This window comes from Diadema setosum, chromosome 7, assembly GCF_964275005.1.
Source record: "Diadema setosum chromosome 7, eeDiaSeto1, whole genome shotgun sequence".
Classification (NCBI taxonomy): Eukaryota; Metazoa; Echinodermata; class Echinoidea; order Diadematoida; family Diadematidae; genus Diadema; species Diadema setosum.
Genome location: NC_092691.1, coordinates 41,901,000 through 41,918,085, shown reverse-complemented (window position 1 = coordinate 41,918,085; position 17,086 = coordinate 41,901,000). Strand labels below are relative to the sequence as shown.

The 17,086-nt window shown below is 38.1% G+C and overlaps 1 protein-coding gene across 1 annotated transcript in view; it reads left to right on the top strand.

The window, feature by feature from the left end:
* Positions 1-249: 249 nt before the first annotated feature.
* LOC140231338 (uncharacterized) overlaps positions 250-17,086 on the top strand; it is a 157,559-nt gene continuing 140,722 nt past the window's right edge. Inside the window, exons 1-2 of the mRNA XM_072311494.1 lie at positions 250-289; positions 9,178-9,314. Of these exons, the coding sequence (XP_072167595.1) occupies positions 266-289; positions 9,178-9,314 (161 nt within the window). The 5' untranslated portion in view covers positions 250-265. The remainder of the gene's footprint in view (positions 290-9,177; positions 9,315-17,086) is intronic.

Genomic DNA, 17,086 nt, shown 5'->3' with positions numbered 1-17,086 from the left:
GAGCCCAGCTGCCGTGTCAAACCGTAACGGGGCTGTCAGCATGATTGCAGCCTCCTCCTTGACGGAGGAGGAGCGTGGCTTCAAGGAAGGTAGCCGAGAAATCAGGCGATCCAAAAGTGGTTCTGTCAAGAGGAGAGCTCCGCCCCCTCCTCATCTGGACACTAGGGGGGAGCTAGCAGAGGATGTGCCTGCTTCCAAACTTGTAAGAACAAATGAGAACTCCACCCCAGTGACTCTTGCTAGGAGTGATTCAATATTGTCCAAAATGCTGCCAGAAGTCAAGAAAAAGGTAATTATTGTGGCATATTTGTGACTGTAAATTCTGCTTAATGAGCTTTATTTCCATCTTAAAAGCTCACAAGCTGATTTCAAATGTCCAGCTTTCTGGTCCTTAATATGCTGTTTCTTGAATATTGATGAATGTCAATATTATAGAATTTCCTATGTATTCCTATCTGTCTATTTATAATCTGTCAATAGATTAGCATTTCAAAAAATGTGTCTAATTTATTGTAAGTAAAGGATGATGCAGTGTGTGTCCCCTAATCATTTGAACTATAGTATAGTGTGAGTAAAACAGAATTAGAATTGAAATGTCAGTTTGCGAGTTGCCTACATTATTCATGAATATATTTTATATTTGTTGTTAAACAATATCTTTTTAGGCACTTCATAAGTTTGTTTCATTGTGTATTTTTTTTGTCTTCATTTCAGACATGTTTCCTGCCATTTCTTATTAAGAGGGAAATATAGTATAATCTTGTGATTACATGTATAGAGGCTTTCCAAGACAATTTACAGGCTGAATACTTACAGGCTGTACTTTGTCTTCACCTGGTCACCAAGTGCTTTCAATGTCATAACTACAGTGTAAGGGACTATTGCTGTCTTTATGTCTTTGTATGTTGATATTGCATTTGATCTATCCTTAAAGTATTCTAAAGAGATCTTTTCTTGGTGTCAGGTTTCTCCACATATTTGTTTATATCTTCCTTCCGTCCTGAAGCTTTGCAGTATGACTCATGGCCATTCTATCATTAATTTATCTCTGTGGTTTATAGTGCTTTGTCTTTCGTAGATCACTTATAAATGTATGATTTATAAACACACCTGATACCCCTTTCATAAACTCATCCTCCTATTATCCGCATAAGAATAATGCGGACAATTCAATAAAAAATGCGTTCACAAACTCTGAAAATAATCCGCATTATTTTTACGAGCGCCCGTCCTGAAAAAGGCGGATAATCGTCATGGTGACTGCACACGTCCCTCCTGCGGGAAAGACAGGTGACGTTTGACCGCACCCCGGCAATTATCCGCATTATATGGGTTTGCGTTCATAAACTCAAAATCTGGTCCCGACGCTGCTATTATGCGGATAATAGAAGGGTCGAAATAATGCGCATTATTCTATCCCCGCTCCGATTTTACGACCAAATGTTGCGGATATTATCCGCATTATTGAGTTTATGAAAGGGGTATAAGTTGCATAAGACCTACCAAATAAAATCTTTTCTCGATGTATGCTTGTGCATATAAAAATGAAGCAATTATTCCTACGTTCAGGGTACGTGAGGCGTAATCATGACCAAAAGAAAAAAAGGGAGGTAAAAAAATATGTCATAATTCCTGTTTTCATATCAGCTAGTGTATGTCGATGAATAATTTTAGTCACAAGCAACATGCTGGAAAGATGGTATCAGCCTGGTTGTCATGATTTGTTTTGACGTCAAGAGATATCATGATTAACCTAGTTTAAATCATTGACATCATTGAATAAGATGTGCCTGTAAACCCTCAACTAGACTGGAGGCCCCAGCTTTACTCATTTCCCTGTAGGTGAGGTAATAAATAGATGATTGTAATCTCTGTCACAGATTTGTGTTCCTGAAAGAAAAAAATGGCCTGAATTTACATTAGTCAGTAGATGTGGGTCACTCTTGTGTCATTTTTATCTGCAGAGTTATTTTAAATCTAATCAGCAATTGTAACAAGCATTATATAATCAGTGCATTAGTTTCAGTCAACTCCAAAAGGGGAGTTTAAAGGAAACACTACTCAATGTTACAGTTGACCTTAAAAGAGTCAAATCAAACAGAAGTGTAAAAACAAACTAACAAAAGATAAGAAAGTAACATAATTTTAATGTTTTAAATATTTTTATCCAGCATCACATGTTTTAAATGAGATGATGATGCTTTTGCCTGACAGGGATTTGAATGGCTGAGTGACAAAAATTTTACAAAACCAATTTACTTTTGTTAATGAGTCAAGAACTGCATCCCTGCCCCACCTCCACCCCCGCTCCTTAAAAGTCATTATTTCTGAGTCATTACAACTCCATAAATTTTCTATTTCATTTAGATTTCATTTTAATCGTAATATTAGGGTTTTTTAAACATACATTAACACTTAGGAATGTGTGAATGATACCAAATCCTATTTTGCCATCTGCGTATTTCTATGGTAAAAAAGTTACTTTTCAGGAATGTCTGGTAATTTCATCTTTCCAATGCATATCAACCCCCCATACAATATAATCTTAACACTTTTAATGAGAGATGACTTTACCCTAATTGCTTCAAATAGTCATTCTATTAGAATTTTCACCAAAATAATTTATTTTTTTTTTATTTTTTTTTAAATTTTTTATAGCTGGAACGTATGCAATACTGAACAGAAATTTGTGTAGTAACATATGAAGGTCAATTAGATATTCATTGAAAGTTTATTTTTCAATGGAATGGCCTGATATTGATTAGAAAAGAAAACAAGAGCCATTAAATTCTATTGAACACTGTGTTCAATAGAATTTTAGGACTGTTGTTATTTGATCTTTTCTAATCAGGAAATGCTTTGAGGAAGAAGCAAGCATCAATAGTGTACCCCTGTGACTTAATCCTCATACTCTAGATAGATTCAAATACTGTAAATGGGTTTAATTGTCCCCGCCGAACGAGTTCGAGCAGGGGACTATGAAACGGGCTCCGTACGTGTGTGTGTCCGTGTGTCCGTCCGTGCGTCCGTCCGTGCGTCCGTCCGTGCGTCCGTGTGTGATCAAAATGTTCAAAATGCTACTCCTTCGCCATTTCTAACCCGATTTTGATTCTGTTTGCTTTATATGATAGCACTACATGGGAGCTTTGAAACTTCTATACAGAATTTCAGTTGTGACCTTTGACCTTGACCTTTGACCTATATTGTACATTTTGCTTCAAAATGCTACTCCTTCGCCATTTCTAACCCGATTTTGATTCCGTTTGCTTTATATGATGGCACTAGGTGAGGGCTTCAAAACTTTTACACAGAATTTTGACCTTTGACTTCTTTGACCTTTGACCTTGATTTTTGACCTATATTGTACATTACCTACAAAATGCTACTCCTTCGCCATTTCTAACCCGATTTCGATTCCGTTTGCTTTATGTGATGGCACTAGGTGAGGGCTTCAAAACTTCTACACGGAATTTTGACCTTTGACTTCTTTGACCTTTGACCTTGATTTTTGACCTATATTGTACATTTTGCTACAAAATGCTACTCCTTCGCCATTTGTAACCCGATTTCAATTCCGTTTGCTTTAAGTGATGGCACTAGGTGAGGGCTTCAAAACTTCTACGCAGAATTTTGACCTTTGACTTCTTTGACCTTTGACCTTGATTTTTGACCTATATTGTACATTGGCTACAAAATGCTACTCCTTCGCCATTTCTAACCCGATTTCGATTCTGTTTGCTTTATGTGATGGCACTAGGTGAGGGCTTCAAAACTTCTACATAGAATTTTGACCTTTGACTTCTTTGACCTTTGACCTTGATCTTTTTACCTATATTGTACATTTTGCTACTAAATGCTACTTCCGGCGGGGACATATATTACGCACCGCGTAATTTCTACTTTTCCTTGTTTTGATTATGTTGCCTAAACCCATTTGAATATCAATTCTGAAACGTAAATTTATGTGGTATCTCACATTGAAATCTGGCTTTAAAAAATCTAGCTAAATGGTGTCAAGAATTTTCACTGTAACATATTTGTAATTCATTTCATTTCATTTTGTAATGTCTTGTAATCTTTGCAGGAACGTACCATGTGTTGTAAATTGAAAATGTGCTCTTTATACATCAACTGAGCTTGGAAATGTCAAATCCTAACTACATTTTAATCAAACATGTGCTGCTTTGTGGCGGCTCTGGAAAGGTGATATGTAGCTGCTGTGTGCTGTATTGTGATATATACACTGAAGAGTTTGTTGATATGATTACTGAAATGAAGTCATATGGAGCCGAAAGAAGCCAACTGGTATACTCTTCATCCTTCACTGAGATGAGTTTGACAGCACGGGTAAGGTAATGAATTTTGATTCACACCATAGGTTGTGATACACACTGTGTGGGCTAGACTCATACAACCTGAAACCACTGGGGCCCAATTTTCTTATATTACACCAATTATGGTATGGTTGTTAGTGATGAACAGTGCAAAGACAAGTACAGGCTTTGCGAGAAATTTCTTTGTGTACACCTATATTCCAAGAAAGGGGGAAACAAACAGGGAAAAGGGATAAAATCAATGAGAAGTTTTTAAGTAGAAATATTATCCATACCAAAGTTATCCTATTACACACAGATCATGCAGAGTTTGTTAATTGTGTAAGTGCTGGAAACCAATAATATGTCTACTTGCTATGAGCAACCAAAGTCATTGCTGGGAAAATTTAATCAAAGAAACTAGCCTATCTGCACAAACCATCATAGATTATTACAAACATGTAAATTAGTGAAGACAGAGTTGCTGGACTTCCAAGACAAAGGGAATATAATGAGATTTACACACTTTAATTGTAGCACAAGACATTTGCCAAGTATTATCATGGGAGCAAGTTATGTCCTACAATGTACCTTGTACTATTAACTTGTGTATTAAAATTCTGTATCTTATGCTAGTTAACCTTCATTGAGAAACTCAGCATATGTTGACATATGCCAAGTGAGGTTAATATTTTGTAGACAATTCAGAGAAATGGTTATCTTTTGGCAGGCCCAGCTTGGAGGCTGTCTGGAGCAAAGATGGCTGTAGATAGAGTATGTAGTAGGGAGTGAAGTACTTTATTCTGGTTTCAATGGAGCATGAAAAGTCATTTTTGCCAGCTTTAATCCATCTCATGAAACCTCAAACAAAGCCAGCGAGCAGAGATCAGTTACCATATATATGTGAAGTATATTTATCACAGCCTCCAGTGGGAAGACTGTCCAGGATTTGGCCACAGTTTATTTCTTGGAGCTTCTATTCTTGCTTTAGGTCAGTTTAGATGACTTGCTTAGCTGGGATAGAGGGAAGTGATTTATTTTTAGCCTTTTCCGTAGTCTGCAGATCGACTTACATTGTTGTATCATGTAGCTACAGATTGTTTGTGACAAATAGAGCCTTCATGTAATTTGTCAGCATTAATTTGTGTGTCTTGTCATGAACATGTAGGAGATGATATCAACACTACAATGTAGATGCCATCTTAATCTCTCTGAAACACTTCACAACAACAACTGCAATATAGCATTAGCAGGTGTGATTTGCTATGGAACCAACTACAAATGACCAAACCTAACATGCAATTTCTGCATTTGTTCTTCATTTTACCAATAGTTTTAATTTCATATATGGAGCATAACAATATGAAAACATGGCAAAAAAACAAAAACAAATAAACAAACAAACAAACAAACAAACAAACAAACACGCTGTTTAGCAACTGGCCTGTTGGTATAGTTATTGGGTAAAGACCGATCAATCTAAGAGCAAGCTCAATGTTGTGTAATCAGTTCACACGTAAATGACTCTCTTTTTGCTCAAGGTAATTTCTCAGATTAGACAAGAATACAAGCTAAGTGCTTTATTTCAGTTTGCTGAAGATCCTCCTGACTTCAAGCCTCAAATCTGTGAAGATTTCTCAGACTGACCATCTACAGAGCTGTTGGGTGACCACCTCCATGCTGAGCCCTAAATGACCGTCTACGTTCAGGCTTGATGCACACAGGTGTCTGCCTAACCTTCCAAACCATTTTGTCTGTATTCAGTCTGTACCTCCTTTGTTGGGCCAAGAGATCAATATAGAAAGTATCATAAAGCAGATAGACTTGATCCTCTGATGATCCTAATCAAGTGATTACTCACAGCTACAAGATTTGTCGCCTCTAATAAACCTTGACACTTTTAGGTCAGAAGTGCATATTGTTGCTATAAGAGAATGGTTATGATTATCCTGGCCCCTGAATGAATAGAACCAGAAAATAGAGGGAGAGAGAGGGGTCATGATGTATTCAATCAGTATAGTGAGGGGGAGAATGGGTAGATTGAGAGAGAAAAATAGACTGTTCACTTCAGTTTTCTGCAGACACATTATGGAAATATCTCTGCCTTGAGTTCTTCCATGTTTGTTTATCATTACCTTAAATTTTGAGATGCTATAGATAAAATACATGATCCCACACAAACTCAAAGGTAGGATGGCATGTTTGACATTGAAGTATGGCTGCTTTGTGTCCAACCTTTCTTGAACACTTCCTTTTATACAGAATTGATGAATATGATTGTAGAATTGAATATATTACACACACACACACACACCCACACCCACACACACATAAATATGAATTATATAGGCATTACTTGATTGTAGAAAAATGTATTTGTGTCTTAATACGTTTGTCATGAAATTGCAGAAATGAATAAATAGCAAAATATCAAATATCAAAGCCTGAAATCATATACTCAAATTCTGTTTAAAATGCAGGGTTCATTGAAAGGGCTGATGTTAGCATAGTACATGTAAACTGTATGATGACACTAGATTGATGACTGGTATAGCAATAGCTAGTGTGCGCACTGAATTGACAGTCTGGTAGTGTGCATTTTTCATCATACATGCTGGAAATACATTAATGGGAGATATTCCTTGCTAGGGACTAGAAGTCTCATCTTCTACTAATTGATATGTCATTTCAAACAGAAGGAATGAGTGGAGGAGAGAGAGAGAGAGGAAGAGGGAGAGATGGGGAATGAGGAGGCTCACTCGTTCTCCTGAAAGTGATACGGTAACACTATGCTCCCTTTCACCTCCATGGATGTGTTTTGTGGTTGCCACCGGTGTCCTCCAAAATCCCACAGATTGACTCATGTAAGTTGGAATTAAGAGAAATCCCTCTTTAAAAACGAGTTGTTGTGCCAATTTTCTATCTTTTGTTGGTTTTGTAACAATACTTCGCCCCCTGCCAGACAACGCATTTGGCGCTCATTCTCTGGACTGAGGGGGAAAGGAAGTTCAGCTAAATTTATTTGCGCTGAAATTGCTTTGGCTGAACTCACACTGCAGGAATGGCAAATTTATCTTGTTGTTCTTGTTACCATAGTAACACATAGGAGAACAGCAGACATAGCTTGGATTGCTGGAGTATGGCTGATATTGGCATGTACAATGTATCCTACATGCCAGGTTTAGTAATACCCCTTTCAGGTAATCGTGGATGCGGATAATAGGAGCATAAGTCGTAAAATTTCGATTACATGAACGGGAGAGGAGTAGAAAAGTGCGCATTATTTTTATGCTGCTATTATGCGCATAATTGCAGCATGAGGAGTAGATCGAGAATACATGAACGCGTTTTACGACTTATCCGCACTAACATTCCACAGTTCGGTCAAAGGTCACTCGATTTCCCGCACAACCGCTGATTGCTGAGCTTGAGCGCGCGAGAGGTGTGCATACACGTGAGGATATTCACCGGAAACATTACGTCATTATAGAGGCGTGCGCCGTAACCATGACAAATAACTCCGTCCTTCGCACCATTATATGAACGGGTGCTCGTAAAAGTAGTGCGCACTTCATGGGATATATGAACGCGATTTTGACTACTTCATCCGCATTATTTGGATGCGGATAATTGAACCGCGATTACCTGAAAGGGGTATAAGACAAGAGAAGGAAACTTTTGAGAGGCATGTGACACAGGTAGTCAATAGAAACAATGGATATCTCAATAGTTGTACAGTTTGTAAAATATGTCACAATGATAGTACTTATGTCACAATTAGTTTCACGTGCAGATAAGGATAATATCAATTTTATCAGCAATTTTTTTTTTCACATTTCAACTACCATAAATCTGTTACATGAAGATTTGCATGGTGAAGTAAATGGGGAGAAAGGTTAGTGTTATCGCCATGTGTATACAGGTAGTCCTTGCAGGGACCTCTGTCTCGGCTCTTCTTCTGCCAACAGGGACCTCTGTCTCAGCTCTTCTTCTGTCCCTGCTAGGACTACGTACACATGGTGTTACCACAAACATTTCTTCCTTCCTTACCATATATCTGTTTTCCTGTTGTACGCAGGGTTTTCCAGAATCATAAACATTGTTGTGTGTGTGACACCACTCAGGACTGGATTTTCTTAAAATTGTTTTTGGTACTGCAAAATCACTATTTTAATGGCTTGAGGGATTGATGAAGTGAAATAAGGGAGTGTAATATTGTCTAAAAGCCACCGAATCCATGTTGTGAATTTTAACAATGTATTTATTCATTATGATTATGATGACCGATGAACTACAAGACACAGCATGATCAATGATTTTTAATAGGAAATTTTGATTGCATCATATGTAATCAAGGCTAGTTGTTAGCCTCATTTGGGATAGTGTTTCTTCTTGCCCAGAGTATGCTTTTAACTACGATGATGTACCTGTCAGAATATCTTTGATTGGTCATGTTTGTTTAAATATCTATGTGTTGATTATTGTATTTGTCTGTATTTTTTTATCTTTGTCATTCTATGTATGAGTTTTATTTACATTTCTGTTACATTTATGTTGTATTTTTATCTGTGCAGACCTGCAGAAGAACAATCCTCAGACTGAAGCATTGCCGTACATAGATAAAGGAATGAAATGAAATGAAACTATGAGCCAAGTATACCTCCTGCTCCAATGCCGGAGACAATGTCAGTTTTTAATACAAAGGGTACATGTAATATTGTAATGTCTGTTGTTGTTATCCTTTGTGCTGGAAAACATTTCATTCTTTTCATTCAGTAGCAAGAATTTTTTCTCGAACAATTTTGACTAAAACAATAATGCATCCCTCCATTGAAACCTATTTTGTTTCCTTTTGAATACTCAGAAGCGAGAAGTGGTGAAGATCCACCTTGTGAAAGACAAGGGAGCTCTTGGAATCCAGATTGCAGGAGGCAAAGGATCCAGGAAAGGAGATATTGGCATTTTTGTGGCTGGAATCGATGAGGGTAGCCCAGCTCACAGGTGAGATCCTGGTCACCATTTTTCTTCATCTCCCTCTCTTTCTATGCTCTCTGTCCGTCTGTTTGTGTGTTTGTATCTCTGTCTTTCAGTCTGTCCATCTCCGTTTCATCTCTTTATAAACATACAAACTTATCAAGATGACTTACAAAACAGATACACCTCAAAAGTATCCCAGCAAAATGGTGCAAATTCATGACATTCTTCCGTCTATCGTCATTTCATGAATTTGAATAATAAATTATGCAGTACCCACTACAAACTTGTACAAGGATTAGAACCAGCACTGGCTGTCGGGCTGAAGCTTGGAGGTCTAGTGGAGATGACGCCTGTCCGGAGATTAGGAGGTCGTAGGTTCGAATCCTGCCCAAGTATGTGTGCCCATGATTCTTTTGTCATGGCTACTATTAAAATACTGATCAATTCAGTGCTTATTTTCGTCGATATCGGGCAATTTGTTAATCAAGAGTGCAAGTTTACAATAGAAGTAAGGCCCCAGGTACCCAATGATATATCAGTGTTGTGGCCAAGACTTCAGTATTGGGTAGACAGGTGTTATGTGTTTGGGGTACTTGTGGTCACAAAGCAGGCATGACTGTCCCCGCCTCACCGAGGCCACATTTCCTGTCATCAGATCATATGGTCAATATGATATCATATACTCCCTTATCCTTCCTTAATATTTGTCATTGGGACTAAGGTAGATTTCTCAGGTTTAATACACAAAAAAAAGCTGCTCACCAGCAGTCACAATACCATCTTGGTATCAACCAGGGAGGTCACTTCCCTGTATCAACACACACAGTATGTCACTATTGTCAGACTGTTTATAGTACTTGAAATGTGCCTTTTGAAGTATAGTATACACCATTTTCCTTAGATTAATAATAGTGCTTTGAGTGTCGTGGTATCTCCTTATTCAGTGAATCACCTTTATAACTCACCCATTTTATCTGTCTTTGCTGGGTTATGTTTGATATAAACAATGGAAGTTTCAGAGATGCCACTATAATGATTAGTATAACTTGAGAATTTTTTTTTCTTGCTGCAGTGATGACGATAAATTGATCATAATAGTTGCATTTTAGAGACCAGTCACTGACAACTGAGATGATGATTGCTTTTAGTTGACTTATTATCTTCCTTTACAGTATCTACTAAAGGCTATACTTCTATGCAGAATTTTACAGTGTATGCAATTTATTATGAATAAGGTTAAGGGAAACCCTTCTATTATTCACAAGAGATTGACTCGAGAGCTTTGAATCTAAGATGTGATGAATACTTAGACTTTAGTAGAGAGTTTGTAGAAAAAGACTGGCGCAAAGGCTGGTTTAAAAGTAGAAGAGTGTAAAAAGAGATGTTCAGTGATCTTTCCATGCAAGGCAATGTTATCTATGTCTGGATGCTACAGATGTTATCTATTAGGAGAGGAAACGGTAATAGATGAGAATCAATGAAGGAGTAATGGGGATTGGGTTTATAGGAAGCAAGGGATGACATCATGTCCATAGTGCAGGGAGAGTAGCGTGCCTTGCTCTCTCATTCACCCTAGTGTCTCTGCCCCTCCTCCCTCCTACACCAGGGTGGGGTAGGGGTTCACAGATCAGACGCTAGGCTTTCGTGTGATGTGTATCATCTGAGAAGAATAGGGCAAGGGAGATGAGCTCACTGCCGGCTGGCCGTCTACCAGACTACCACCCCAGCCACTTGACAGGTGATTCACATTCTAGCTGCACACAGAAAAAAAGAAGAGGTGCGTCACCCAGCGTTCTCTCAGGGGACCGCATCGTCCGCAGGGGGGCCCCCAGTGTTGCCCCTAGTGGTTAGAGAGTGAGGATCCCTTGCCCCCTTCTTCTTTTCTTCTCTCTCCACTGAGTTTGTCAAATGCTGTGCTCATTAACATGCAAGACATTTCACCAGTAATGATTATCTACTCAACATCATATACTGAGTAACTTTGGTAACACGTACAGCATACACTAGATTCAAAGAAATGACTATGTTCTCTGAATCACAAGGTGCTTCCCCTTTTTAATTCAGAAAACCTGTGAAGATGAGAAAGAGTAATGTTAGAAATCAATAATTGATTTAATAAATTTGATGATATCATTGTAAGGTGAACATGACTCTTGTCTATGATATCAATAAACCTCCATGAAAGAAGACTTGAACTCACAACAACCGGATCATAAATAATGTATTACATGATTATTAACCAATTTGTCTCATTTTGAAATGGTAAATTCTAGTAATAGTTACTCGTTTCAATATTGAGATGATTTCAAGACATTGCATTAATTTGGTAATAAAGTCATATTGTATTTCATTATCTTGAGATGTAAGTGGTAGGTCTATTTATAAACTTTCTCTCATCACGTGTCTGTGAAAAAAGTTAGTGTATATAGACAATGGGTGATTCATTTTATGTTCATTTTATGTAATTTTATGTTTTAGTGCTACTGTAGAGCGAGGGAGAGTGTAGTGTAATCTTGTTGTAGTGGCGTACGTCTGGAAAGTTGTGACTCATGTTCATAGGATTCTTTCCGCATGACCCAATCTGTTTCAGTGGGGTCAGACTTAGCGCTTTCCCCTCCTACCCTCCCACTACTGTATTACACCTCAAGCTCTGCTTCACAGAGTCTCAAACAGGTTACCTGTGTGGTTTATGGAACAATTGTGCTCCATGTACAATTAGTACAGTCGTCACTCCATATCATATGCCATATATGTATGCATAACCTTGTTTTGGCAAGAGTAGAGTTTGGAGCAGCTATAGATAGCAATACAAACTGAGAAATCATTTTGAAAGAAATTAAAGGTTTCACATTACAAAGCCTTTTCAAAGTTGCAAATAAAAACTCAATTAACTGATAAGGACCCCTTTAAAAGTACCTATAATGGTTTTGTGGAGGTAATACACACAACAATTCAGTATTGTTTAATCAAACTGCATTTGATTTCTTTGATACATTTCTGAAATTTGAAGTTATTAGTACATGTAAAAGTAGATAAAAACTGAAAGCAAATGAAAACAAACTGCAAAGATGTATACAATATTACAAACCAGGCAATGTCAAGTTTAGTTGGGATTTAGCAAAAAGATGCAGAGGGGGTTATCTAGATATTTTTAGAGCAAACTGGAATCCAAGCTGTGTGATTCTCTGCCATCAGTGTGTCATATTTCAAACAGCTTACACTCATCTTCTCCTGCTATTTATAGTATGAAAGAGGTAACACGCTGTATAGTTGCACAACTAAGACAACAGAAACACCAGGCCTCTAGAGGGCGTATGATGACAGGAGATTTGAGAAATTAAGTCCCTGTAATTAGCCTTTAGATGCAATTAAGAGACAGGGTACATGATCACTAATTTGCTCTCAACTGCGGAATGATTAATGGACGTCTTTAGGGCCCCTTCATCACCTAATGTGTAAAATGTGCTGTGTTCCTTGTGAGTATACATTGCAGAAACATTTGAGGCCCATGTGAAAACTTACCATGAGTCAACATCTTGATGACAACATGAACATGTACGTGGGTGGTATGCAAGAAAGTCACATGAGAGTGTGTATAGACAGGGAATGCTCTTACATCCCTTCTCTTTTGATTTCCACCAAGTTTTCAGCGGCACTGTGTAATTGACGAGCACATGACAAATCTTAGTTCAGAGTTATGCATAGGTTGAACAGTGAGAGTGATAAGAATAAGACCTGCTGAAAAATTCCCCAATTTTCATGAAATGATCAGAAGGAAAAACAGCTATTTGTGACAGATGGAATACCTAAAGGATAGATTTTGATACTGTCCATTGTCATTGTAAAGAAGCATGCATATTACTGTAAAACATGATATATTCGCGGCATGAAAATTTCGCGAATTTGAGCTGATGGCCTTCCTCACAGCATGAAATTTTAATTTCACGAATGTTGCCACTCGCGAAATTCGTGAAATTAAAATGGACGCGAACATTCCTCGTTTTACAGAATGTTTTAACCTCTTGTTGCCAATATGGCTTACAAACAGCTTGTGTCTTGGCCAGATGCTTCTCTGTTGTGTGACCTATTCAAGCATGCCTACACTATGAATTTTATTTTGCTGTTATATTGGCCTTTTGCTGGTTTTATAACTAGAAAAGCACTCAAAAGGGCTTTTTACACTTGTGTTTCTTAACCCCGGACTTTCTCTGACCCAGGACTATCGTTAGTCCCGTACCAATTTTTCAGCTTTTTACACTCGCCAATTAGTCCCGTACTATCTCTTGTCCGGGGCTAAGGAGAAAACTGACCTTTTTACACTCGTATTTCTTAGCCCCGGACTTTCCAAACCACATGAATATTCATAATTACGCTGTGTACTGTACACGCACCGGCAGCACTTGATTACCTCGTTCTGATTGGTCAGTGAGGGTCGGACTTCGTCTCCGTCGCTTAGCCCAGGATTATTTTTTCGTTCTGTTTACACTCACTTGCTTGGCACGGCAATTGCGGTGCTAGCACCGCAATTGCAGTGCTAACCCCTGCTATTTTGCAGGGCCAGATAGTACCGTACTATCGGTGGGGCTAGCCCACTTTGGCAAAAACGAGTGTAAACAGAAAGTGGGCTAAGGATAGTCCCGTACCAACGGTAGGGCTAAGGCCCTAAAGATTGCAGACCTCTGCCAAGCCAGCAGCTCATTTCCACCCATGCTGGCATGCTTTTTCCCAATATAGAAGCCTTTTGTTTATATCATCAGCTCCTAGCTGTGGTGCCTTGCCCTGGCAGAGCACGCACTTTAGTGCGCATAAACCTCCAGTATGTGCAGCTTGAACTCCCAAGTTCATTGACCTTATGGTAGATATGCCAAAGGATAAAAAATGTTTCAAAAATTATTAAAAATCTGTGGGTCACTACCAAAATGTAATCATCTCTTCCTTGTGTAATTATCGACTTTTCATGCAAGTTCATTCAAATCCGTTCTCAACTTTTTGAGTTATTTTGCAAACAGACAAATCAATGCGGAAAAAAAATCTTTTGTTCTGTAAATATAAAAATTTGTATTTCATAATGTTTAAGTTGATATTTTACTTTTCTATCAAGAATTCAAACATTTTACTTGTGAAATAGTGTAATGTAGAAATGACAAACTCATCACAATGCAGTGCTAGTTTTGATGTTATTTCTTTGCACTGTAAGTATTTTTATCGTGTAGGTCACAGCTTCAGAAACATTTGATTTTGCTCTTGTGTTTCATTTTTTTTTTTTTTTTTTGCAGCACAGTTTCATGAGGCATGGTGTTGTATCATAGACACAAGACAGGCCACCCTGCTATTTTTAGATCATCTACTTGCGAGAGATTTGGAAATAATTCCTGCTTTCTTCCTTATTTCTCTCTCCTTTTTTTTCTCCAAAAAGGCGCCAAGAATGTGCGCATGACGAATTAGGATTATGATTGTGCTAATTAGGAATCTATGTGGGAGAAGGAGGAATAAAAGAAGCGAAGCATTGTCAAGATTAAGCAGCAACTCATGACACTGTCTGGCGTGTGGTATACCACACGTGGCTTACCACACGTGAAGTTTGCTGTCATTTGTGAGAAAAGGAGTTGGTTCAAGGAAAAAATAGACCTGGATGCTAATGTTCCTGGTTTCCCACTAACAATGTTTGCAAAGCCCCTCATTATGCTGAATCAGGACTTAGTGGTGCTTTAAATGTGCTGTTTATAGATGCATGCCAAGCTCCTAATGTTACTTTCACTTGCTGTCTTCTGCACAACATCAGTTAATCATTGATCTCAAGTGTTTGTTCTTAATCTATCAAGCCAATTATATAATTGTTGTAATGACATTGCGTTCACAAGAAATTGGTTTGATTCAGACCTACATGCAAATTCTATATGATGACATACATGTAAATGGTATTCCGGGGTACCAAATAAAAATCAGCCATTTTGTTGAATTATTTATTTTTTTAAAAAGGTTTTACCCTGGGTGCCAAAAAGAGGAAATTATTTTGGTGCTGGAGCTAGCACACGCTAGCCACTGAGCTGCACTGCACTGAAGCACACGCTAGTGATAGCACAGCGTGCCATGCACGCATAGTATAACATGCAGTGGCATGGGAATGACCATGGAGCGTTAGTAGCTCCATGGAATGACTATGTACATGCACTCACAGTGCATGCATTTTTCTCTGGCTGTCCCCGAGTGGACGTGAGGTGGCGCTACACAACGTGGTAACCCGGGTACTACGGTACCCCGGGTTACGCGTGATGCATCATATAATCAATTATTTGTATTGGTCATTCAAAATTAAAAGCAGATGTGCTAAGATATGATGAAAATCTTAAATGAAATTCTTGAATAGATATGGTATGTTTGAGTAGCATGATAATATGCTCATACAACAAGTAAAATGTCAGGCTTTTTTTAATTGTCAAAATGTTGATCCAGAAATTTCATTAAGGTCAGACTCTTTCTCATACGTGGATAATATGTGACCACAGTGATGTGTTTCTTGCATTTTTATTGTAAGTTCCATTTTGCATTCCACCTTCTCTTGAAGTTTCATGCAAACCACAATCATCAAGAATTTTGCCATTTTAATGGGACAGATTTGTTCAAGCATGTTGTAACTTATGATGTACAGAATTTAAAGGGAATTTGTTGGACTTTGTTTGTAGGTTCTGACCAGCTCACCCAGAATGCCACAGATGACCAGAGAGTTTTCTGTTCATATGTACAACAATTCATTCACACAACTTTAATACTGGATGGACCCCAGTTTGTACTCACTATTTCCTTCTTCCTTTATAATCTGTGTGAGTTTCTCTCTTCATTTTGGCACTTTCGTTTACTAAATCCAGCATGTTATTTTAGCACCAATTTGGCCAACTATACAGAACTTGAAAGCTGTGTCTATTTTTAGTCTGTTACATTTCAGATGTGTCAATTATACAAAAAGAATTTCCTGTGATGACTTCTATTACATGATTGTAGAAGATTGAGAGAAGAAGAGTGTAGAATACTCTGTGCCATGTGTCTTTCCATGCTATGTCATCTGGCTTGTTTTAGGAGGCTTTATAACCCCAATAGACCGGTTTACTAATGTATGCACAGATCTTTAATTTTGCACACGGCCGCAACCTCGGGCAAACAAAGGATGCGAGCCTGCAACGTCGGCTGCTGCAGCCGTCCCCAATACATCCCCACATGTAGACTTACGTGTATGTTGTGTACATGTGTAAGATGCATCAATTTCGACTTTACCTCGTGGCATTTCGTGTGGCTCTAAATCAATTCCCAACCTTAGATGAGGGAAAATTCTGCTGTGATCAAACGCAATTTGGACTATAGTTTCGATTTTATTGAATTTTGGCTTCGATTTTGTCTTCAGTAGTTCTGAAAATGGGTGGAAAACACTGCTGTTACGGAACATACAACAGTATTGACCGCATCACTTCAAACTTCAATGATTCTAAGCATTATGATTGATTGTGAAATCTAAACTAGACAACGAATCTCTCATAATCGATATGTTTCCAAGGATTTTTTTTATAAGTTAGACTCAGACTGATTAAACTTCATGAAATAGAATGGCGATTTTGACCTATTTTTCTATTAACAATAACAGTTAGGGCCTAGGGGCCTAGCCCTATATAGACTAGATCTAGAGTAGATCTAGACGTAGGCCTAGACCTAAAATTAAAAACAAAAACAATGATAGACCTAACCTCCCTGACATTCGCAGTAGGCAACATTTATTTCCCCCGTTGACTTATTCATCACGACCCAGG